At 44.4% G+C, this 24650-nt stretch overlaps 1 protein-coding gene and 1 pseudogene across 1 annotated transcript in view; both read left to right on the top strand.

Annotated features, from left to right (window-relative positions):
• Window positions 1–24650, top strand: part of KIF16B (kinesin family member 16B) — a 291622-nt gene that overhangs the window by 48051 nt on the left and 218921 nt on the right. The window contains exons 4-11 of the mRNA XM_068986883.1: window positions 935–1051; window positions 3190–3287; window positions 4003–4112; window positions 11679–11821; window positions 14014–14182; window positions 14378–14509; window positions 15621–15796; window positions 20747–20812. Coding sequence (XP_068842984.1) covers window positions 935–1051; window positions 3190–3287; window positions 4003–4112; window positions 11679–11821; window positions 14014–14182; window positions 14378–14509; window positions 15621–15796; window positions 20747–20812 — 1011 coding nt within the window. The remainder of the gene's footprint in view (window positions 1–934; window positions 1052–3189; window positions 3288–4002; window positions 4113–11678; window positions 11822–14013; window positions 14183–14377; window positions 14510–15620; window positions 15797–20746; window positions 20813–24650) is intronic.
• On the top strand, window positions 5158–9404 carry LOC138091589 (Krueppel-like factor 4 pseudogene; annotated as a pseudogene).

The following is a 24650-nucleotide window of genomic DNA, read 5'->3' as shown; positions in this document are numbered from 1 at the left end:
CCTGTGTGCATCCCACACCTCTTCCTGCTCTGAGAACCTGATCGCACCCCGCTCTTTGCTGTCTCTTCAGCTGCTGGTGTGGCTTGTTTTTGGAGGAGGGAGGTGTTCTTTGTGCCCTTGGTGTCCTGGTCCGAGAGGCCAGGAGGCAACCCAGAAGGCAGGTGGGGGTTAGAAAGCTTTGGCTGGCCCCCTCCCTCGCCGGGGTAAGTAGGATGACCAGGCATCTCGGTTCGCTTCCTTTCCATTGATGATGTAGGTCAAACATCTGTCCTTCACTCCCTTCTGCTCCCCAGAGCGTCCCACTATGGTTGTGGGGTGCAGTGGACATGGACTTAGGACTGTGGGCACCGTCCCAGGCCCCACAAATCTCAACTTCCTGGGAAAATATCCAAAGAGGGAAAATCGCCTGGACTCTGACTCGATGGAGCCCATCATCCCAGCCTCACCTGCACCCACCTGTCACTCAGCTCGTGAGAGCCTCTGGAGACTGACTGTATCCTTAAAACGATGGCGTTGATTTGGCATGGTTTGAGCCATAACTTCTGGCTGCTGTGACTTTCAGGTTTTGAGTATTTAGTTTCTGGAAGCTCTGGTAATAGAGTGAATCACTGTATAAGTTTATTCACTTCTGAGATGGTAAATCATCGCGCTTTAAGATCGTCTCTGCCTCTGTACATGATTGTCACTTTGCCTTGTTTGCCTTTTTATATTTTAGGGATCTTTTGTTAACTTAAGTAGGAAAAAGGGTGAGATTGCTTTTTGCTTTGTTAAGAGGTTTCTTTCTGATTAAAAACTGGAGTACACATATTCTGTTGTTAACAGCTCTTCAGTGATTTCTTTACATGGTGTAGTATTCAAGAATACTGTCAGCACTGAACGGGCTTCTGTTAAAATCCATGGTAATTATATCTTTTTTTTTTTTTTTTGCTTCCAGGTTTTCAAAACCCTTGGCACAGATGTCGTGAAGTCTGCGTTCGAAGGCTATAATGCTTGCGTCTTTGCGTATGGGCAGACCGGATCAGGAAAGTCATACACTATGATGGGAGACTCTGTACGTTGCTTACACTGTGTGGGAAGCAAATTTCTCATTTTCTCTTTGGACTGATGAGAGTGTCCCTTTTGTCTGCGTGGTTGGTACTAAACGTGCTTTTCGTGTTTTCATCATTCTTTAATAGTAAGATAAAACTCAGTAATAAGTGGGATGAAATTTCCTCTGAGAGATTTTAAAATTAGAAATAGTTTTAAGTTTATAAGCATGAATAATGGATGGGAGTCTCAGTTCATCTTCCGTTTTTAAAGGCTTTCTAATCTTATAAAAAAAAGTGTGCTGCACCCTCAAGTAATTTATTCTTCTTTTCTGCCAACCCAACAGTTTGAATAAAATTATTGAACTCTTCTTTTTAAAATTATTCAAAACATTTCTGCCCAAGAAAAATGTAAAAAAAGAATCTCCTTGGTGGAAGGGTACTGCATAAATCCAGTGAATACATAAAAAGTGTTAGAATTACATGGGTTGTATAGAGTCTACGCAGTTATAAACACAGTGTGTAGAGTTTAGTAGTCATGCTATATAAATTAAGGACATTAAAATTATACTTGCCCCAAAATAGGCGGCAGAGGAGGAGCTGGGAGTGATTGCAGAACCTTATCCCGTCCTGTGTTTTCTCCAGACCTGGGCGGTGCGAGTGTGTTTCACTTTCCTCATGTCATGGGTTGGAAAACTGCTCACTGACTCTGAGAGTCGAGGACCTAGCAGAGTGTGGCTGGGCTTCCTGCCGGCAGGCTCAGAGGTGGCCCAAATGCTGCAGGTTCGGTGGTTCGTGGGAGAAGTAATGCATTAAAGGAGGGTAGGTCTTTCTGGATGAAAGCCTTTCGGCCCATGCGTCCTGGCTCCTTAAACCCAGGCGTCTGCTTTGCAGCAGAAGTAAACGCAGTGCTGTGAATCCTCCGTCCTGAGAAGTAGGGACAAGGAAGACAAGAGCCGACGAGTTCAAGAGTTTCACGTTTCCTTTCACCGTTACGCCACGCTTCCTTCTTTCCTGCTGTGCTTTGGGAAAAAGGCCTTCTCTAAAAATGAAATTTACGGGACTTCCCCAGTGGTCCAGTGGTTAAGACTCTGAGCTTCCGCTGTAGTGGACATGGGTGTGATTCCTGGTCAGGGAACTAGGATGCCACATGCCGTGTGTGGCCAAAAAATAGAAAAAAAAATTTTTATTTTTGCTTGTTGATTTCCTCTTAGCTAGTTTATGTAAGTTCAGCATTTATAAAGCACTCACAAGTTACAGCTATTTTCTCTCACCTTACAATTGAGTACCATTTGAGTATTCTTTTTTTATTTTTTAAAGTAAGAACAAAAAATGTGGTGAAAGGGCCAATTTTTCTTTTACAAGAATTGGTATTGATTTAATGGTGTAAAGGAAAAAAAGTTCTCCTAAACCTTGTGATGATATATATATATATATAAATGTGTGTGTGTGTGTGTATATATATATGTGTGTATATATCTTTTTTTTGGGGGGGAATGTGAAATTAAGTGCAAGTAGAGAGAGATTTCAGAAGAAAACATTGAAACCTCAGAGTTTGGCCCCCTAACAGGAGCATTTTTCCTTGTCCTTGGTACCATTCTGAAACTCGTCCAGCTTGTCATTGCCGACCGAAACATGAATACAGTAATTATACCCACGTCACATAAGTAATGTGATGTATTGAAACCTTTCTGTCGAGGGAGGCCAGGGCAGGAATTAGTGCATCACAGTCTGTATGTTTTAATGTAGTCATCAGCTCCTTTGTAGGACAAATATCTTCTTTGAGGACTTCCTAAGGTTTCTGCCCAGTGTGTATTTCAGCATTTTTTGTCCTTTGACCAGATCAAATTTTTTAACGTTTGTTTTACAGCAGTAGACTCTCTGGTTTGAGAGCTAGAGAATACATCTTATATTTGCAAGCCACGATTTAGCTGATTGACAGCTGACAACTGTCTATTACTATGGTCCCAGCATGTAGAAATTAGAAGGCTCAAATCCTCTTATTTCAGAGAATAGGAAGCAGCCCTGGAAGGGGTGAGTGGTGAGCCCAGGTCCCTGGGGTGTTGGCCCCCGGAGTCTCAGTCCACCTCAGCCCATTGCAGATGCAATCATCAGGTGCTTTTATTTCAAGTTACAGCTGAGGCACCCCTCTTTCCCACTGCAGGACGATTCTGGCTTAATACCCCGGATCTGCGAAGGGCTCTTCAGTCAGATAAACGAAACCACCAGATGGGATGAGGCGTCTTTTCGAACTGAAGTCAGGTAGGGCTTGTGGCCTGAGGGAGTGTGTGTGAGCTTGATTCAAGGCATGAGGAATGGACCTTTGCATCCCTGAGAGGAGAGTCTGCTTTTCCCCATCTTGCGCTGTGCTGGTTGGAAGTCAAGCTCAAAGCACAAATGTGTTCAGTGACCTCCTTGAGTACCATGTGGATGAGGGCTTTGGAGGTTAGTGGAGGTAACCCAGCCTGGTCTGAAACTAATGTATGATGCTCATCTCAAATGCAGTGAGCTTTTGACCTTTCAGTGTGTACCCACTTGCCTTATTCTTTTATTTGAATAAGGTTTGTGTTATTCTTTATGTTGGTTGGATCACTATCATTCTGAGCTTTAAATAAATCTGGGCGGCTGAGGAGTTTCCCCGCCCCCCGCCCCCTGAACTTAAACCTGTGTGGAGAGGCAGTTTGGTCAGTGGTTTGGGGGCAGATATGGCAGTCAGGGTATTCTCCTGGCTGCCTGAGCTCTTGGAGGCTGTGAGGCCTCAGACAGGCTGTTTAAATCACCCCAGGTCTCTACTGCTCAGTGTGTAAGACAGGAAGATAGTACCTACCTTTGAGCTATTGTAGGGATTAAAGGAAATAATCCTCGTAAAGTGCTGTACCTGACACATAGTTACCTCCCATAAATGTATGCTGCTGCTGTTGTTGTTATTAGTGCCTGAAGTAATTTTACTGAATTCAACTCTGTTTGACCTTTCTAGCTACTTAGAAATTTATAATGAACGTGTGAGAGATCTGCTTAGGAGGAAGTCATCCAAAACCTTCAACCTAAGAGTCCGTGAGCATCCAAAGGAGGGGCCTTACGTGGAAGGTAAGAGCGAGTGTCTTCACAGCTCTGTTCTTCTTGGGAATTGTTACTAAGAATAATAGTTTCAGAGGAAAACAAAGGAAGGATAATGGTGACATTTAAAACATTTAATTTTGGGTTTAATTGTAGTAAAAATTACACGTGCTGCCACTGAACGCTGGGGCTTCCCAGGTGGTGCTAGTGGTAAAGAAACCCCCTGCCAATGCAGGAGACATAGGAGACGCAGTGTTTGATCCCCGGGTTGGGAACATTGCTTGGAGGAGGGCACGGCCACCCACTCCAGTATTCTTGCCTGGAGAATCCCATGGACAGAGGAGCCTGGTGGGCTGCCGTCTATAGAGTCTGTATAGAGTCCGACTGTACAGTCTACAGAATCCGACACGACTGAAGCAACTTAGCACGCCACTGCGCTCTATTCATTTAATGTGCTTCTACTTTACTGGCCATTTGCTGATTTTACAGGGCTTGCCAATAGGTCGAGTCTGCCTTTAAGAACTCTAGAAGCTTATTTTCCAAAGTTCTCAGGCAAGATAAGCAACTCTATAGCCTCTTTAAATGGCGTTGCATTTCAGGGGTGTGTTTTTTCTCATCTTAACAGTAACACGACTGTAGGGTGATTCTGAGACCTCTCACCTTTGGGAAGAGTGTTTGAAGTTCCCGTGCTGTGTTCTCGGCCTTTGTGTTGGGATACGTTCGTCGGGTCACGGTCCATTGGGAGGACTGTCCCAAGGAGTGATGGGTAAAGGACTGGCTCCTGCAAACTATTTTAAAAACAGGCTGGATGGAAGGCTGTCCTTAGAATAGTGAGCTCTGCACACCCCTCTGTGTGTGGCAGCTGAGGTGAGGCCGGAGACTAGGAATCGCACACAGACATGCTCTCTTATTGTGGTGGCGTCCTTCCTGCGTGTTTCATTGGCAGCAAGGCTGAGAACTGGTCATGGATTCAAAGATGTTTCTACTTCTGTTGTCTTTTTCACCTGGAAAACCAGGTGTGCTAACAGCACTCCATCTGCATTTCAGTAAATTTTCCATTGAACTTTTGTGTTTCATGCCCACAGCAAGGTGAGTAACTATGTATTTGTTCCATGGAGTGTGGGATAAATACTATTGTTAACAGTTTTTAGCCTAACTGCCTTTTCCCTTTAACTGTCTTATCAAATGTTAAGACATACTATAGAGCTGGGTTTTTGGAGAGACAGGTTAATCAAGCAGGGTAAAAATCCCAATCTATTGTCAATACTTAATGGGGATTTAGTTTCTACTAAATCTGCTATTCAAACACTGGGGAATATGGGTTATTAAGTTGTCTGGGAGAAAAAAAAAAAAAAAAAGAAAATTGGTACCAGAGCTCAGTTTTTATACTAAAGTAAATGGCAGATGGAGCAAAGATTTAAATGTAAAAAGTGACATAATGATTGCAAGAAACCCTGGATAATTTTTTTTCTGGAAATTTAGAGAAGGGAGGGCTTTAAAAATTTTTTACTTAAAATCCAGAAGCCATGAAATAAAAGGGTTAAATTTGAAATGCTGAAACAAAAACAAAACATGAACTTTATACTTGGTAGAAACACCATAGGCAAAGTGAAGAAACAACTTACAAGGCGGAGAGGATATTTTCAATTCAAGTTTCAGACAAAGGACTTGTTTTCCTAATATATAAGGAGCTCCTATAAATTACGGACAGCTCCACTACCAAGAAGAAAAATGAACAAAGGATGTGACTATGTTGTTCACAGAAATATTGATGATTTTTAATCAGTATTTTAAAAAATTAATTTACAGTGTTGTGCTAATTTCTGCTATACAGCAGTGATTCAGTTACACATTTATACATATGTATGTGCGTATATGTGTATATATATATACATATACATTTCAAAAATACTCTTTTCCATTATGGTTGATAATAGGATATTGAATATAGCCCTTTGTGCTATACAGGAGGACCTTGTTGTTTATCCCTTCTATATATAATTGCTTACATCTGCTGACCTCAGCCTCCAACTCCATTCCTCCCACAACCCCCTCACCCTTGGCAACCACCAGTCCTTGGTCCATGTCTATGCTTCTGTTTCTATTTAATAGATAGGTTCATTTGTGCCATATTTTAGATTTCACACAGGAGTGATATCATATGGTATTTGTCTTTTTCTTTCTGACTTAATTCGCTTAGGATGATAGTCTCTAGTTGGATCCGTGTTGCTGCACATGGCATTGATTGCTCCTTTTTTTAATGATGTGCCTACACACACGTGTGTATATATGTATGTATCTCACACCGTGATTTACCCCTTCATCTGTTGATGGGTGTCGAGGTTGTTTCCATGTCTCAGCTACTGTAAATAGTGCTGCTGTAAGCATAGCGGTGCATGTATCTTCTTTGGCTGTACGTCTAGGGATGGAATTGCTGGGTCATACGTAATTCTACTTACGGTTTATTGATGAACCTTTATACTGTTTCCTCAGTGGCTGCACCAACTTACATTGCCACCAGCAGTGTAGGAGGGTTCCCTTTCCTCCATATCCTCTCCAGCATTTATCTGTAGATTTTTAAAATGATGGCCATTCTGACCAGGGGTGAGGGAGTACCCTGTAGTTTCGATTTGCACTTATCAAATAATGTTGAGCATTTTTTCATTTGTCTGTTGGCCACCTGGAAATACACGTGATTTTTAAATGAAGGAAAGAAAGAGTGACCTCCCTAATAATCAGAGGAAAGCAGAATAAAAATTCTTTGAGATAGCTCCTGTTACCTGTCCCCAGCAGCTGTAAGGAACCTGATTGGGACAGTGTTGGGAGACAGGCAGTCTTATGCATTGTTACTGTTGTGTGTAAATTGCTGTCTATGGAGGACAGTTTTGCAATATCCATCAACATTTTGTATATGCTTCAGTCTAGAAATTCCACCTCTTAAGAATTTCAGTTCAGTTCAGTCCCTTAGTTGTGTCCGACTCTTTGCAACCCCATGGACTGCAGCACACCAGGCCTCCCTGTCCATCACCAACTCCCAGAGTCTACCCAAACTCATGCCCATTGAGTCGGTGATGCCATCTAACCATCTCATCCTCTGTCATCCCCTTCTCCTGCCTTCAATCTTTCCCAACATCAGGGTCTTTTCAAATGAGTCAGCTCTTCGCATCAGGTGGCCAAAATACTTTGAGTTTCAGCTTTAACATCAGTCCTTCCAGAGAACACCCAGGACTGATTTCCCTTAGGATGGACAGGTTGGATCTCCTTGCAGTCCAAGGGACTCTCAAGAGTCTTCTCCAACAGCACAGTTCAAAAGCATCAATTCTGCGCTTAGCCCTCTTTATAGTCCAACTCACATCCATATGTGACCACTGGAAAAACCGTAGCCTTGACTAGACGGTATTCTAGGGTAATTCCCCGGCCTGAGAGAGAGCACACGGCTGTGGGCGTGCGGTGGGCAGAGGCGGTGGCGGGCCAAGTGCCCTTTCCCGCCCCTCCGGCCCCCCTGACCCCCGCTTGCCCGCGTCCACGCGCCCTGCGCAGCCCCCTTGACCCCGCGCCTCGCGCCGCTGCTCGGGCCGCAGACCCGCGCCCCCGTGGCCAGCCTCACCTGGCCGCGCCAGCCACGCGCTACCCGGCCACAGCCTCCGCACCCACGGTGACCAGCAGCAGTGGGGTACGCTGCTGAGTCGCAGAGAGTGCAGCCTGGTCACCGGCCCTGCTTAACGCGCTTTGCTGATTGTCCATTTTTACGAGTTTACAACTTTTCTAAGAACTTTTGTTTACAAAGCAACTTTTACTTTAAAGGCATCTCCCTTTTGTATTTAATCCAAAGTAGAAGGATGTCGGGCAATTTGCGGTTTGGTTTTGGGTTCGTTTCTAAATTTTTTCCTCTTCGTTGACTTTGGGGTTTGGGTACTCCTACCGCTTCGGACTCCCAAGGACCTTTTGGGCCCCCACGTTAATGAGCCACCTGGCGAGTCTGATGTGGCCGCCAGCGAAGCGCCGCTCACGTCCCTCCCCACGTTCGCGTCCGGCCCAGCGAGGACGAGGTGCCCCGAATGACCGCTGGGAGGAGGAGCTCCCCCACATGAAGCGGCGGTGCTTCCCGGCTGCCCCTATGACCTGGTGGCGGCGACCGCGGCCACTGACCTGGAGAGTGGTGGAGTTTGCAGCCGCAGCCCGGCCCTCTTGCTCTGGAGGGAGGCAGGGGAGTTCAGTGACCTCCTGGACCTGTACCTGGACCTTGTCCTCTCCAGCTTGCTGTCGCATCAGGAGCCCGTGGCCGCCATGGCGTCCTGGTAAGCATCAGCCTCGTCCTCGCTCTCCCCGTGGAGCAGCGGCCCCGCCAGCGTGCCCTCCACCTGCAGCCTCAGTGATCTATCTGGGCCGGGGGGCGACCTGGGCGCAGCCGCCTCTGCAGCCGGGAGTCTGCCCCCGCTCCGACGGCTCCCTTCAACCCGGCAACATCAGTGATGTGAGCCCCTCTGGCGGCTTCGTGGCCAAGCTTCTGCGGCCCGAATTGGACCCGGTGTGCGTTCTGCCGCAGCCGCCATGTTGTGGACTGAGGGGCGCGTTCGCCTGCGTGCCCCTGGCAGCGAGTACGGCGGCTCTTGGTTATCAGCGTTCGCACAGGCAGCCTGAATGGCAGCCACTCGGTGGTGGTGGGCCCTACAGCGGCAGGCCACTGCGCATGTGCCCGAAGATCAAGCGGGAGGCTGTCTCCTCGTGCACCGTCGGTCGGCCCCTCTAGGCCCGCTTGGGCACTGGACCTCCTCTCAGCAGTGGCCCCCGGCTGCCTGCGCACGACTTTCCCCTGGGGCAGCAGCTCCCTGGCAGGGCCACCCCGACCCTGGGTGCGGAGGAACTGCTGAGCAGCCCAGACTGTCATCCTGCTCTGCCGCTCCCCGCGGGCTGCCATCCTCACCCCGGGCCCCAACCACCCTCCCTTCCTGCCCAACCAGATGCAGACGCAGGCCCCACTGTGCCATGACCAAGCGCGTGCCAGCTGGTTCCTGCATGCCAGAGGAGCCCAAGCCAAAGAGGAGGAGAAGGTCATGGCCCTGGAGAAGGACAGCCTCTCACACTTGTGATTATGCAGCTGTGGCTAAACCTGCACAGAGAGTTCTCATCTCAAGGCACACCTGCAAACCCCGCACAGGTGCGAAACCTTACCACTGTGACTGGGATGGCCGGGGGATGAAGTTTGTCGGCTCAGATGAACTGACCAGGCACTATGGCAGACACACCGGGCAGTGTCATAAGGGCGACCGGGCACTCTTGAGGTTGGCCCACCTCGCCTCACACATGAAGAGGCACCTTTAAATCCCCAGACAGTGGATGGGACCCACGCTGCCAGAAGAGAATTCAGCATTTTTTACTTTTCGCACTGTCTTCCTTGTGAGGGGAGGAACCCAGCTAGAAAGCACTACAATCATCGTCAAGTTCCCAAGGAGTAAACTTGTGAAAGGAAAATCAGGAGACACAGGAAGCCAAAAGACAAACTCAAAAAAAAAAACAAAAAAACAGATGGATGTGTGCCTGGATCTCCTAGCATTCCAATTCTAAATCCAACTTGAATATATATTTCTGGACTTACAACACGTCAAGGGGGTGACTGGAAGTTGTGGATATCAGGGTATAAATTAGATCTGAAAGTTGGGGGGAGGGAAGACCAGAACCCCTCGAGTTGTTTTGATGCAATATAAACATAAAGATCACACTGTATTCTATTTGCCTTCTAAAAGCCATTATGATGAGCCTAGAAGAGGAAGAAATCCAGGTACAGAAAATGGTGTTTAATAGCCTGAACGATGGTTTTCGGTAAGTCTTGGTTCTAAAGGTACCAAATGAGGCCAAAGTTCTGAAACTGCTGCTTGCTTTGTCAAGGAAAATCTGTTTTTGTCTTCTGATCTATATTTATGACCTAACTCCAGTAAATGCATCTGGTTTACTTTAATCTTTTATATAAGTCTGTTATGCATTGTGGTTTCAGATGTGCAATAATTTGTACAATGGTTTATTCCCAAGTATGCCTTAAGCAAAACAAATGCTTTTTTCTATATAGTTCCTTGCCTTAATAAATATGTAATATAAATTTAAGCAAACTTCCATTTTGTATATTTGTAAATTACAAAGTAAAAAAAATAAACATTTTGCGGAGTTTGTATTTTGCATACTCAAGGTGAGAACTAAGTTTTAAATAAATTATAATATCTGAAAAAAAGAATTTGTTCTGCAGAATTATTCACATATTCATAGAAACTTGTGTACAAGATTGTTTGTAGCAGCATTCCTTGTATTGAAAGCAAACTCTCAACAATGTCATCTCAGTAGGAGACTATTAAATTGGCTCTGGTGCGTACATACAGTCTAGTGCTCTGCAGCCGTAGAAATGAATGAGGGATCACTTTGATACACAGAATTCTTCAATGTATTTTACATGGAAAAAAGCAAGATGCAAAACAATGTGTATGGTATGCTACCATGTGTAAAAGGGGGAAAAAGATGGTTTAATATTTACGTAATGGCCTGGCCACCTCATGCAAAGAGTTGACTTATTGGAAAAGACCCTAATGCTGGGAGGGATTGGGGGCAGGAGGAGAAGGGGACAACAGAGGATGAGATGGCTGGATGGCATCACTGACTCAATGGACATTAGTTTGAGTGAACTCCGGGAGTTGGTAATGGACAGGGAGGCCTGGCGTACTGTGATTCATGGGGTCTCAAGGAGTCGGACACGACTGAGCAACTGAACTGAATGGCTTGTATACATATGGCTTATTTCTAGAAAGTTTTGGAAAAAGTAAGAATGTTGGATTGTTTGACAGGAAAGTGTGGGGTAGGTTATCAGATCGTGGAGGGGAAAGACCCTTGAACAGTGTACTTTTTGTAGTTCTTGACTATAAAGGCATATGAATGTTTCTCAAAAAGATGAATGAAAAGTTTCTTTAAAAAGGATTTTAAAGAATGTGGTCGTGTTTTGCCTGGAGGTAGTGTTTGCATTTTCCCTGAGTGTGATTAGGGCTAATGATGTTGATGGCGATATCTCACGGTTATCCTGCATACTGTATGCAATATCAAGAGAGGTGACTGAGGCTCAATGAGGTTAAATGACTTCTTCATAGCCATGTGAGTCCACTGGTCAGCCAGAGAGCTGGGACTGGACCCGAGGCAGTCAGCTCCTGAGTCTGCATTAGAAACCACCGCAGGTTTGCACAGGAGCTGGGCCTGGACCCGAGGCAGTCAGCTCCTGAGTCTGCATTAGAAACCACCACAGGTTTGCACAGGAGCAGATGGGTGTGCGCTCAGTTGTGTCCGACTCTTTGTGGCCCCATGGACTGTAGCCTGCCAGGCTCCTCTGTCCATGGGATTTCCCAGGCAAGAATTGTGGAGTATTGTTGCAATGTCGTCCTCCAGGGGATCTTCCCCACCCAGGAATTGAACCCTCGTCTCCTGCATTGGCAAACGGGTTTTTAAGCACTGTGCCATTTGGGAAGCCCACAGATTTGTACAGTCATGAATTATTTTTTAGAAATACCTCTCCTTCCCTCTACTATCTATTGGGGAGATTTCTTCACCCCCCTCTTTTTTTTTCAGATTTATCCAAACATTTAGTGCAGAATTATGGTGATGTCGAAGAGCTTATGGACGCAGGAAACATCAACCGGACCACCGCCGCCACTGGGATGAATGACGTCAGCAGCCGGTCTCACGCCATCTTCACCATCAAGTTCACGCAGGTGAGGGCCGTCGCCCCGCCCCCGAGCGCGTCATGCGCTCATCAGCGCCGGCTGCGGACTGATCTGTGCTGAGCCGGGCGCCCCAGAGGCGCCCCACCGCTGTTTTCTTGTTCTCTAGACCTGAACATGCGGAGAAGGCAATGGCACCCCACTCCAGTACTCTTGCCTGGAAAATCCCATGGACAGAGGAGCCTGGTGGGCTGCAGTCCCTGGGGTTGCGAAGAGTCAGACACGACTGAGCGACTTCACTTTCACGAATTGGAGAAGGAAATGGCAACCCACTCCAGTGTTCTTGCCTGGAGAGTCCCAGGGACGGGGAATCCTGGTGGGCTGCTGTCTATGGGGCCGCACAGAGTCGGGCACGACTGAAGTGACTTAGCAGTTGGCAGACCTGAACATGAGCTGCGTGATGGTTTCTCTGCAGTTGCAAACACTCTCATTTGAAATGTAGCCTGATGAAGACCTCTAAGACATATTTAGCAGGCTTCTGCCCTGTTCTCCACATTAAAAAAAAAAGGTGCTCTGTGTTTAATTAAGCCAGAGTTTTCATTGTTGCACGCTTTGTGGTAGATAATGGGTTGCCAGACAGAGCAGCTGGAGGCCAGGGTGAGGAACTCATCACCCTGAGTGGTCTAAGGTGGGTGGTCCTCTATGGCTCCGTGGAACTCACCCCACAATGCTAATTGTGATCATTAAGATGATATTAAAGCACAAGGGATGTTTTTTAAGTATTAATGTTCTGATCTGGAGGTGGAGAGCGTTTAGAACACACGTGGAAATGACTCGGGAAATAATGTTAACAGGAGGCCAGTGAAACCAATGAGCCTGAAAGTGTCGGGGGAGTCTGGCCTGTGTTAACCATTGTGCATGTCAGGTAAGAAGACTTAGCATAATTCATGAGGGGGATCGGGGAGCAAAGAAGATGAAAAAATTCTCCAAGGTCAGTTGGAACAACTCCTGATAAATTCTCCAGAAATGTATCTTTTATTACGTTTGCTGGTTTTTCTCCTGTTTTCTGGTTAATGTGGATTAGGATGTGGCCATCCCTAGTTCCTAAGAGGCTTGCTTTTGTAGCAAAATGCAGTAACTTCTTCTTGGCATTTTGGTTCAGACTGTAAAACATGGGTTAAAAGTCTTGGGAAAGTAAGATTTTGGTAGAATTCGGAATCAAAGAATACAGTATTTAAGATTTTCGCTATTTTATAATTGTGAAACAAATTGTATTTTAACATCAAATAATGGTTGGATGATCTTTCACGTAATTGTCTGTTTATCATATTTTGGAAAGCCATTATGCTTGTCTTGTTCAAGATTTTAGGTGAGAGCAAAACTAATTATTTGTGTACTTATATTTTTCTTTATGGAATGAGTGCCCCTCAGGGTCTAGCTTCCTTCTCCCTTCAGCCCTTGTTGAATGACTGAGTGATTTGGATAATGGAATTCGTGGTTCTTCAGAAAGTTTAAGACTTACATATGGTCGGCTTCTATTGTATCCAGTATAATTATTGTGATCAGGAAGAAGCCCAATGAAACAACAAAATTAAGAAAAAATGTACCCTGAGAGATCACAGTGAGGAGTGGGAAATAATTAGAACTTGTATTGGTGGTTTAGTTGATAAGTTATGTCTGACTCTTGTGACCCCGTGGACAGTAGCCTGCCAAGCTCCTCTGTCCGAGAGATTCTCCAGGCAAGAATACTGAAGTGGGTTGCCATTTTCTTCTCCAGAGGATCTCTCCAACCCAGGGATCAAACCCAGGTCTCCTGCATTGTAGGCAGATTCTTTACCAGCTGAGCTATGAGGGAAGCCCTTGAACTTATGTTATAAACACAGAAACATATGTGGCAGTCTGGATGGGAGGGGAGTTTGGGGAAGAATGGAGCCATGTATATGTATGGCTGAATTGCTCTGATGTGCACCTGAGATTATCACAACATTATTAATTGACTATATTCTGATATAAAAGTTGAAAAAAGAGAGTCAACCAAAAATAATTTGATTGCTAAATATGTTGCCAGTCCAATGCTAGTTATCAATGAGGATGTATAAGATTTTGTTTCTGTTAAGAAATAATAATCTAGTTGGGGAGAGAAGATTAATAAATATGGATGACACAGAAGAAAAACACACAATGTTATATAAATATTGGCGTTCTTTATACCTCTTCCATTTTGCATTTTTATTTCACCATAGGCAAAATTTGATTCTGAAATGCCTTCAGAAACCGTGAGTAAGATCCACTTGGTCGATCTTGCTGGAAGTGAGCGGGCGGACGCCACTGGTGCCACCGGGGTCCGGCTGAAGGAAGGGGGCAACATCAACAAGTCCCTCGTGACGCTGGGAAACGTCATTTCTGCCTTAGGTAGATTCACACTTGTCTCCTGCCTGCTCTCGCTCTCGGTGCTCCATAGTGGCATGAAGAGCTTAGGTTTAATGCTTGTGTTACAAACTAGAGTAATAGCTTCAAGGTTTTTTGAAGCCAGATTCAAGAGGAAAAAAACCAAAAAACCTTTAATAATTGTCATTGCCTTCCCCCGCCTTTTCTTTCTCCCTGTAGCTGATTTATCTCAGGATGCAGCAAACCCTCTCGTAAAGAAGAAGCAAGTTTTTGTGCCTTACAGGGATTCTGTTTTGACTTGGTTGTTGAAAGACAGCCTCGGCGGAAACTCTAAAACTATCATGATAGCCAGTAAGAATTTTTGTTTTTTTTTCTTATCAACATACAGTGTTTCATGTGAATGGATTGTGGCTATTTTAAGTTTAAAGTATTTCATTAGGAAGTAGCACCTCTTTAAAAAAAAAAGAAAAAAAAACTTTTCTATTTTGAAGAAAAGTGCTTACTGTGATCCAGTATGGTATTGTTGACTCTTTCCCCCTCTTCCTGGTTACATTAACTTGCCGTTTTTTTGGTTATGCAAACTGACATCCATGCAGGATGATCCTCAGTTGTGCTTATAGGACAGAAACTTCCAACTCTGCCAACTCTAGACATAAACTAGAAATAACCCAACTTTACTTTTCTATTTAAAAGCAGAAAATAAGGATTTTAAGATTAAGAATTGAGAGGAAAAAGTGTGATATATATGATAACAATAATATACATCTATATTTTCACTAATTAACAGGAAGAAGCAGAACAGAAGGGAAAATATGCAAGGGGGAGATAACTGTTGAGAATTTCCCTTCCAGCTGCCCCCCGCCTTTTCTTGTCTCCATGTCTCCTCCTGCCCGAGCCATGCAGTCCCTGTGGAGGCCAGGGGTCTTCCCAGGGGTGTGCACCCTAGATGCAATTGTGTAGTCGCTTTAGCTCTCAAGTTTGTTGGGGTTGAGGTGAGGATGTGATCAACCAAAGCTTTGGGAGGAAGAGCGTTAGCTGATCTACAGACTCTTTACAAAAGTTATCACACTCTGGGTTTTCATAGGTGGTAGGTTTTGCCAGAACTCTTTTAAAAGGATTTAAATTTCTGCTTTATCTTGAGAAGTGTAAATAGTCTTGAAACCCTCTCTTTATATGTTCAACAGAGGAAACTCCCTAAGCGGCAATGGAGTGTTTCCAGTCTCGTTTTAGATTTGGTTAGATGGCTGATTCTAAACTTAAGAAGAGTGAAATGGCATTTAATTTGGCATAGTGGGCACCTTTCCTATGAGTCCCAGATAATTTGTAATATTCACGACTACAGTAATGAATATTTAGTCTATCCAGCGACCTGGGGTTAATCTGACTTTTAAATTACAAACCAACTTTGTGTTAAATGAAACAGAGTGCTGGATAAATTATTTTTTGAATTCATTCTTCACAGCCATTTCACCTGCTGATGTCAATTATGGAGAAACCCTGAGTACTCTTCGCTATGCAAATAGAGCCAAAAACATCATCAACAAGCCTACCATTAACGAGGACGCCAACGTCAAGCTCATCCGTGAACTGCGCGCCGAGATAGCCAGGCTGAAGACGCTGCTTGCCCAGGGGAATCAGGTTGGCTCTTTTCTGAGACTTACCAGTAATTTTCTTTGAGTAATGGCATCTATTTCTGGATCTTAATGAGACACTCATCTCGGAGTCGTATTGACTCGAGTAAATAAGTGCTAAGTAAAGCTTTGAGTGAGTTAGCCCCGTCTCTCCTTAATATCACCCTCCCGTTGGCCTTCAAATTCATTATATGCTCTGTGCTTAAGATTTTATCCACTAAACCCGAGATGATTAACTACCTAATAGTTATCAATTATGGATGGAAATTTAGCATGCAGTAGGATTAGCAGCATAATCTCCATTAGTGGAAGGGAATTGAGGTGCTTGGAGCAATGTTTAAAATTCTACCGAAGCATTTTATGACTTGAAGATGTATTTTAACAGAATGAGAGACTCATATGAGCCCCTTTCTGAGTCTCTGTTTGGTACTGCTCCTTACAGCAATGGTTATAGTGATGCGGGGTCCTGAGACATCCCTGTGGCCTGGCTGAGGTGATGTGCCTGGGCCCCCACGTGATGGCGGAAACAGCCTCCCTTCAGGATCCTTTGGGGTTTTTGTGAAGCAGCCTTGTCCTTTTCACTGTAGCCTTCTGCATGGTGTGTGTACCAGGCTACGTTCTGTGATCACAGCGTGATCTGTGCTGGTTGGTTTAGACACAGTCATGAGAGAAAGTCAGGATCACTTTTTCAAACACTCGAGTTAAAGTGGAGTTGGAAATAAAGAGGGACTTACCTGGTGGTTGAGTAATTGAGACTGTGCTTCCAAAGCAGTGGGCATGGGTTCGGTCCCTGGTTGGGGAACTAAGATCCTACATGCTGCATGACGTGGCCAAGAGAAACACCCCCCAACAAAACAAGATACATTTTCCCCATTTCCTAACTCATGAATGGATGTCTGAAGTGTATCATTAAAAGAAAAAAAAAAAAGAACCCAGCTTTTCTTCAAATGCACAGAGCTGTCTTCAGAGCAGCTTTCCCTCCAGGAGCATGGGGAAGCCCTTGGCATCCTGTGAGCAGTTTGATTCATGAGACTCAACAGGCCAAGAGCCTCACAGTTTCCCGCGTCCTGAAAGCCCCAAGAATTGCTGTCCTCTAAACTGGGGGACTGGAGTGGGCTGGGAGCTGATCTCTGCACCTAAAAATAGCTCCACATTATTGTACTCTTTTTTTTTTTTAAATCTTTGGCTGTGCTGCTTCGAGTGTGGGATTAGTACCTTGACCAGGGATCGAACCCTTGTGCCCTGCACTGGCAACTCAGAGTCTTAACCCCGGGACCACCAGGGAGGTCCTAGCTGTGCTTACTGGTGTGGAACTTCCCTGTGTGTGCGTGGAAGCCTCAGCATGACGAATCCAGCAGCTCATGATGTTACCACGCTCGAATCACTGATGGCGCCAGCCACAGCTGTCATTTTCATTTATATACTACGTCATTGGGATCTTTTTTCCATGTTTTAAAAATATTTGCCTGAGGTAAACATATAAAGGTGATTTGATAGAGTTACCCAGACTACTGCGTGTGAAGGGAAGGACTTGGAACATTCTTGTAGTTAACATTTAGTTAGTCATGAGAATGAAGGAAAAGAAAGATCAGCCTGTTAAAGGTTAAACTGAGGAAGTCCTTGAAAGGAGCCTTATCACACCAACAGGGAAACTTCATTCAAACGTTTGCACATTCTGTCTGAGGAACGTCTCAGAAGTGTCGTGTACGCCAGTTACCTTATCCTTTGTGATCTTCGGTTGCCTTTTTCTTTCATGGCCAAAGACCACCACAGTCATTAAAGGATTATTTTAGTTACTCGAGAAAATCCAGGGGGTTCTCCCCCTCCAGGCGAGATGAGGCCAATTTCCGCTGAGGCATCTCGAGGCTAATCACACCTAACCTCTGGAACTTTGAAAGGGTCTTTCCGCTTTGGGGCTGAGGGTGGAATGGATTGTTGTCCACTTTAGGATACAGTGAAGAACTCTGATAAACAATGCATTACAATAAAAACGAGTCCAATTTAAAGTAATTTATTGCACCATGAAGCTATAAATTGTTGTGAGACAATACAGGCTTATCCAAAATTAATTAAGTTTGTGATGCTTAATAAAATAAGCAGAGGTTCTTAAGCGCTCATTAGAAAAATCTCTGTATAAAATCTTTTGGTGACATTCTTGTTTTCCCACAGTATCCTGTTCCAGATGGCTGCTGTGGTTCATTGAAAATGCTGTTCAAGTCAGAGCTCCATTTCTGTGTTGCTGAAGTACAGTCAGATAAAAGCTCCTGCTTTTAATAATTTTATGTTTAATAATTTGCCAACGCAAAATGCCATGTGTATCAGAGTTTCAAAAGCACAGTTTCAATACAGCGAAAGATTCTGACACGTATCTGCTTCTGTTGCATAGATTATAGACAGATAAATATGTAGTGGTATATATGTATATATACGTCCATGTGGACTCTCCACTGAGGAATGATACCCATTCTGACTGTACATAGCTGTGAATATTCACAAGCTGTATTCACCCATCTGACCTGCATGCTGTCAAGAAACAGAATGTTCCCCAGTGCCCTAGAAACTCTCTTCACGTTCCTCTCCTAGACTCGCCTGCTCCTCCCCTCAAGGGTACCCTCTATCCTGACTTCTTCAGGCAGGGTTAGCTTTTAGTTTTGCCTCTTTTTGTTCTTTATATAAATGTAATCATGTAGTACATACTCTTGCTCTCGCTTTTATGTAAGAGCAAATTTATGGAATTGCAAAACATAGACCTACAAAAAACCCGTTTCATAAAGTTGCAGACGTGCAAGGGTGCTGGGCTGCGGTACGGCCTGGGGAGGTGACAGTGCAGGCAGCAGGGTTGAGGGACAAGCGGAGAAGTGACAGAACAGAGGACAGACTTCGGGGCCCCACGCGGCTGGCGGGGGTGCGCTGGCCCCGGATGATCGTGACCAGCTTCCGTCTGAGGCCTTGTGAGGTTCCTGCACGGTGGAGAGCATGGGTTCGGATCCGCATCTGAGCATCGCTGTGCTACGTTCCATCACACGCGTGTGCACCAGCTCACCCGTTCTGTTTGATGCGCTTTGGAGATTTTCCCTTTGCTGCTATTGCTGCTGCTGTGGACTGTCTTGTATGTGTCTTTTTGTGAACATCCAGCTTCATTTCTGTTAAGTTTATACCTAAGAGTGGAATTTGTGTCAGAAGGGGTACATAATGTTCGGTTTACAGATAACTGCAAAATAATTTTTAAAGGTTTTTATACCAACTTGTATTCCACCATCAGTATATGAAAGTGCCAGTTCTGGTAGCGTCAGGTCCTTGCCAATACCTGGCGTTCTCTATTTTTCATCATAGGCCATTCTGATGGGGCCTTGTGGCGTCACAGAATGATTGTAGTTTCCGTGTCTCCGATGATTAATGAAGTCAAGCATTTGTATATCTTCTCTTTTCACATGTTCTCTTTTGTTATATTTAAAGCATCTTTTCAGACTTCTGCTTTGAGTTTGGCAGAGAGAGAATGTCCATTAACTTTTCTCTCTTAAATGTCTCCAAAGATAGCAAGAAAATGAACAACATAGAAATAGGCAGGAACAGTCCAGGAAGCAAAGAAGGCAATGAGTTAGAGAAGATGGAAGGAGAAAGGGTTTCTCATTTGTGTAGCTGAAGTTGCAGATAAACTTTGAATAATAGCTGGATAATAAAAGTGTCACTGTGTGTAAACTTTCAAGGTAGACAACATCTCAGGGAGGGTCACAGAGTAAAACTAGATGATGGGGTGTTTGTGAAGATGGGCAAAAGCAGACCAGGCAGTCAAGGAAATGTGAAAGCCTCTGTGGAGGAGAGGCAGTAAAAAAAGTCGTGTATATAGGTGATTAACAAATTCCCTTCTAGGAATTTATTCTGTTGATACTGCCATGCGTACTGTAGGCGGCTGGTATAGGAAAAGTCACTGTAGCGTCACTGGTAGAGCAGAAGATGAGAAAAAACTACCAGTCCGTTAAGAGGAAGTTGTGGACATAAATTGTAGAATAACCGCACAGTGGAGTGCTGTACGGTGGAACTGGAGTTGTTACAAAGAATAAAATAGATTTATTTGCACTGAATTTTTCCCAGGATAGATTGTGAGATGAAAAAGGCAATATTCAGAATAGCGTTCATGCTGTTTATATTTGAAAAGCAACACGAGCGCACTTGCATATGACCAGAATAACCGCACAATTATGTAGCAGAACGGGTGAGACAGGTTGCCCTCGGCCTGGAGAGGTGGAGCGGGAGGGAGACCCCCTTCCGGTTTCCTCTCAGGTAGCCTCTTCTGGAGCCCTGTGTTCCTGCCTCTCGGGCTGCGAGTTACGAGTTACGAATGCAGTCAAAGCCCCCTCTGCGCCCTGCCTGGCTGTGTTTCCCTCCCCCGCCTCTGCCTTGCCAGGGTGAACCTGAATGTGGGGCTTATCACTCTCACATGCATCTTTGCAACACAGATAAGGAAATGGACACAGACTGTGGCCCAGCCTTCCTGTAACAGTGTGTGACCCAGCAGTAGTGATAAACAAGGGCCATTTGCACATATCAGTGTGGATAAATCTCAGAAACCTCTGGTTGAATGACCCCTCCTTTTGAACCTGTACTCGGTGCAAATTCAAAACGGAAGAGTCTTTCAGATCTAGGGATTTAGACTGTGTTTGATTTTGATAAAATGTCAGCCTGTTACGTGTTGGTCTCTTTCCTTGTCTTTGCTGATTGGTGTTGCAAACGTAGTTTTACCAGGATGCTGTGGTTTTTTGAATATTACGAGGCATGTACCCTGTGGATTAAAGATTTCGTGGTGACTAACACTCTTGGGGAGTTGTGGGAACATACTTTTCACCTCTGTTTAATAGTTTCTCTGGCGGTTTTTGATGGTTTACAGTGTCAGGGCAGACCCTTCCTCTAGATAATCGGTGTATACTGATTGCCTCTGTCTTTTGTGGTTTCATTTCAGATTGCCCTCTTGGACTCCCCCACAGCCTTAAGTATGGAGGAGAAACTTCAGCAGAATGAAGCCAGGGTAAGTGACACCTTAACTTGTTTTTTTTTTAATCGTAAGTGTCACTATTTTATTTATTTGTTTTTTTAAGTTTCACTATTTTAAGTGGATACTTTTTTAGTATTGGGTTAGCCAGAAAGTTTGTTCAGGTTTGTCCACAAGATGTTACAGGAAAACCCAAACAAACTTTTTGGCCAGCCCAGGACTTGCTGTCTGAGACTCAGTTTCTTTCTTCATGACAGTTAATGCTCCCACCGTTTTTAAAGACCCACACTCGCTGACTTCCAGTGTATCTCCTGTGTCCTCTGTGACTTAATAGATGGGGTTTGTCTGGTAGTCAAGGGTTGAATACAGTTGAGACTGGGCCATTGCACGAGGCAGTGAGGCTGCTGCGCCTTCAGGGGAGGGAGGCTGTGTTCACGTGCTGGTCCCCACAGCCTCACTGTAGGGTTTTTTGGTCATCCTTTTACTTATTAGTGGGGACTGCAGCACTGAGGGAATCACTGAATACTCTGGGAAGGTGCTTAGCTGCTCTTAAGCAAAGTGGGATTTGAGGCTGGGGGAGAGAGTGTCCTGGGCTGAAGCCAGTATTATGCGCTGGTGCTTTCTGAAAACTAGTTTCATGGATGACCTACTTCTATACTCTTTTTCTTTTTTTTTCTTTTTAAAAGAGAAAGACCTTCTTTGAAAAGAGAAACAGGTATTAATAATGTTTTCAGAGTGGATTTTGTTCACTGTGCCAAATGGTTAAAGCAGATGGAGAAAGAAAATAGGGTTCTGTTGGTAAAGCTCTTTCAAGAATACACAGTATTGAAGATACAAATCAGAGTGTAGTCAGGAACTTGTTGACACTTCCTGGATAATTATGCTGATTAATTTGTTGATAATAGCATTAGTGAAAATATTAGTTTCTTAATCCCTATTTTTCTCCTGACATTTTGTATTTTGGTACTTGAAATTTTAATTTTGAGGACTTTGATGGATGTGTCTGGATAGTGTGTGTTCATCGCTCAGTCGTATCCAACTCTTTGTTATCCTGTGGACTATCCCAGCCCGCTGGCTCCTCTGTCCATGAAGTTCTCCAGGCGAGAATACTGGAGTGGGTTGCCATTCTTTCTTCAGGGGATCTTCCTGACCTAGCGGTTGAATCCGGGTCTTCTGCATTGCAGGCAGAGTCTTTACCATCTGAGCCACCAGGGAAACCCGTGATGTGTCTGAATATAGTCTTAAATTATTTCTTACTGATAGTTTTCAGGAATACCTAGCAAGTTAATAGAAACTAATAAACATTTTAATTTGAATTGTTATACATGTGGGGACAGACATGACTCTTGTTAATAACATCTTCTAAATTTTTACCTCTTCTTTTCCTGACCTTTTAAAATTGTTTGCCATCCACTTGGCTGTAAATCTTATCACCTGGTCACATTGTGAGAGGTGCTATCAGACTTTGCATTTTTTTTCCCCGAATTTTAAAAATGAAGATTATTTGGTTTAAATTCACTGGTGAAAGAAACCCAAGGCATACTTACAGTTCTTGAAAAGCTGGAATTATTTGATTGAATTGGAAAAGGATTAATTGGCTTACATTTCTTCAGGGAGAACATACCTGTTGGTAAAATCCCAAAGCATGCTTTGTTAAATACTTGGTGTTCCTCAGATAAATTGCCAATGAGAATCTGTTAACTGATCATTATAAATTAGTAAATTCATCACCCCAGTCTCTTCTGCATCTGTAGGGAGAGAAGGTGTAGGAATATTCCCTCTCTGAAAGCTTTTCCAACACCAAAAGCCCTTTGACCCATGGGGCTGGCATCACTTGAGTGATGAAAAGAGAGCCTGTGGGTGTGGCTGGTCCAGGGGGCGGGCAGGACAGCCTTGTCTGACATGTACCAGTGAGCAAAAGAAGAAGTTAGAGAGGCTCAGTCCTGTTTCTTCTCTTACTAAGAAGATGATAGATTTGACATTAATAACTAGTTGAAGATGTGTCTGTGTGCGCGCTTAGTCACTCAGTTGTGTCTGACTCTTTGTGACCCCATGGACTGGAGCACGCCAGGCTCCTCTGTCCGTGGGGATTCTCCAGGCAAGAATACTGGAGTAGGTTGCCATGCCCTCCTCCAGGGGATCCTTCCAACCCAGGGATCAAACCCAGGCCTCCCACACTGCAGGCAGATTCTTTACAGTCTGAGCCTCCAGGGAAGCCCAAGAATACTGGAGTGGGTAGGCTACTTCTCCGGGGGATCTTCCCAACGCAGGAATTGAACTGGGGTCTCCTGCATTACAGGCATATTCTTTACCAGCCGAGCTACCAGGGAAGCCCAGTTAAAGAAGATATATTTTTAAAACCTTTTGTTTTGTATTGGGGTATAGCTGATTAACAAACAATGTTGCGATAGTTTCAGGAGAACAGGAAAGGGATTCAGCCATCCATATACATGTATCCGTTCTCCTCCAAACTCCCCTCCCATCCAGGCTGCCACATAACACCGAGCAGAGTACCCTGTGCTGTACAGCAGGTCCTTGTTGGTCATCCATTTTAAATGTAGCAGTGTGTACATGTCCTTCCCAAGTTCCCTAACTATCCACCCTCTTCTCTCGCCCCAGCCTGCAACCATAAGTTCATTCTCCTTCTCTAAGTCTCTTTCTGTTTTGTGAATAAGTTTATTTGTATCATTTTAAGGAAGATATTTTATTTTAAAAAAATGCTACCTTAGAACTCCTGTAGTTGTTCGCGTTAAGTGTTCAGTTGCTCAGCTGTGTCCAACTTTGCGACCCCAAGGACAGCAGCCCACCTGGCTCCTCTGTCTGCTGGGGTGGGTTGCCATTTCCTTCTCCAGGGTGTTTGTGATAAATTGAGGAGTAAAATGTCTAGCCATTGAATGAACAAGGTGAGTGAGAAGTGTTTTGGTTTTGCTCTCGGATAAACTATTACTCCAGTCCTTCCTTTTATGTCAGTAATGAACGCAGCCTTTCTTGAAGATTGCTGACTCACGTCCTTTCCGTTTATGATACTTAATGGCCTGTGGAAAGTATTTTCCTCTTAGCATTGAGCATGTAATCCCGTGTGTTCTGTGCTTTCGCTTCGACCTGGCTGAACAGGGTAACTTACTGGTAGGGAGACCAGTCAGGTGAACTGGGATGGCGTCTGCTGCTGGGTGGGGAGGTGGCAGGAACACTGAAGGACGGAAGGGAAGAGGCTTCAGGAGGGTGTGTGCCCCGCACTCCCCCCAGCCCCTCGGAGGTCACTCTCTTTTAATCTGAAGTATATTCCTTTTGACAGAATTTTCCATTCTTTTTTTTCTACCTCTCAATCAGGTATCACTTTACTTCTTAATGACTCACTCAGGTCATTTAAAAAGTTGTGTGGAACTAGCAGAGTATTTTCATTAACTGAGAAGCCATTTCCAACTGTGCTGTGTTCGACAGTGGGGGATATTTTCTCCCTTAAGTTACTGCAGACTGGAATGAAGCTGATTATTATCAAAAAGATATTTTTACCTTTACTAAGAGTCAATTAAAGAGCCACCTTAAAAAAAAAGATAAAATGATATTTATAAACCTTATTAATTAGCTACAAAAGCAGATTGTCTCCTAAAAGAAAATGGCAGTTTCCAAGGTGACTTAATCTTCACCTCTGATGAGAAAGTAAAGTAAATCACCATTTTGTAGGACCTAAAGTATAATCAGGAAAAATTAACCCATGTAATGGGATGGTGGCATCTTTGAACTTGTAATTTTGGTTAATATCCAAGGAAGCAGCTTTTATTTAAGTGCACCTTGAAAAGGACTGCTGTAAAGCTCTAGGCAGCTTGACAGATTTTTTTTCTGTTCTTTCCTTTGCCGTAATGTAGGTTGTAGG

Source organism: Capricornis sumatraensis, chromosome 15, assembly GCF_032405125.1.
Source record: "Capricornis sumatraensis isolate serow.1 chromosome 15, serow.2, whole genome shotgun sequence".
NCBI classification, from domain to species: Eukaryota; Metazoa; Chordata; class Mammalia; order Artiodactyla; family Bovidae; genus Capricornis; species Capricornis sumatraensis.
This window is presented reverse-complemented; position numbering and strand designations above follow the sequence as displayed.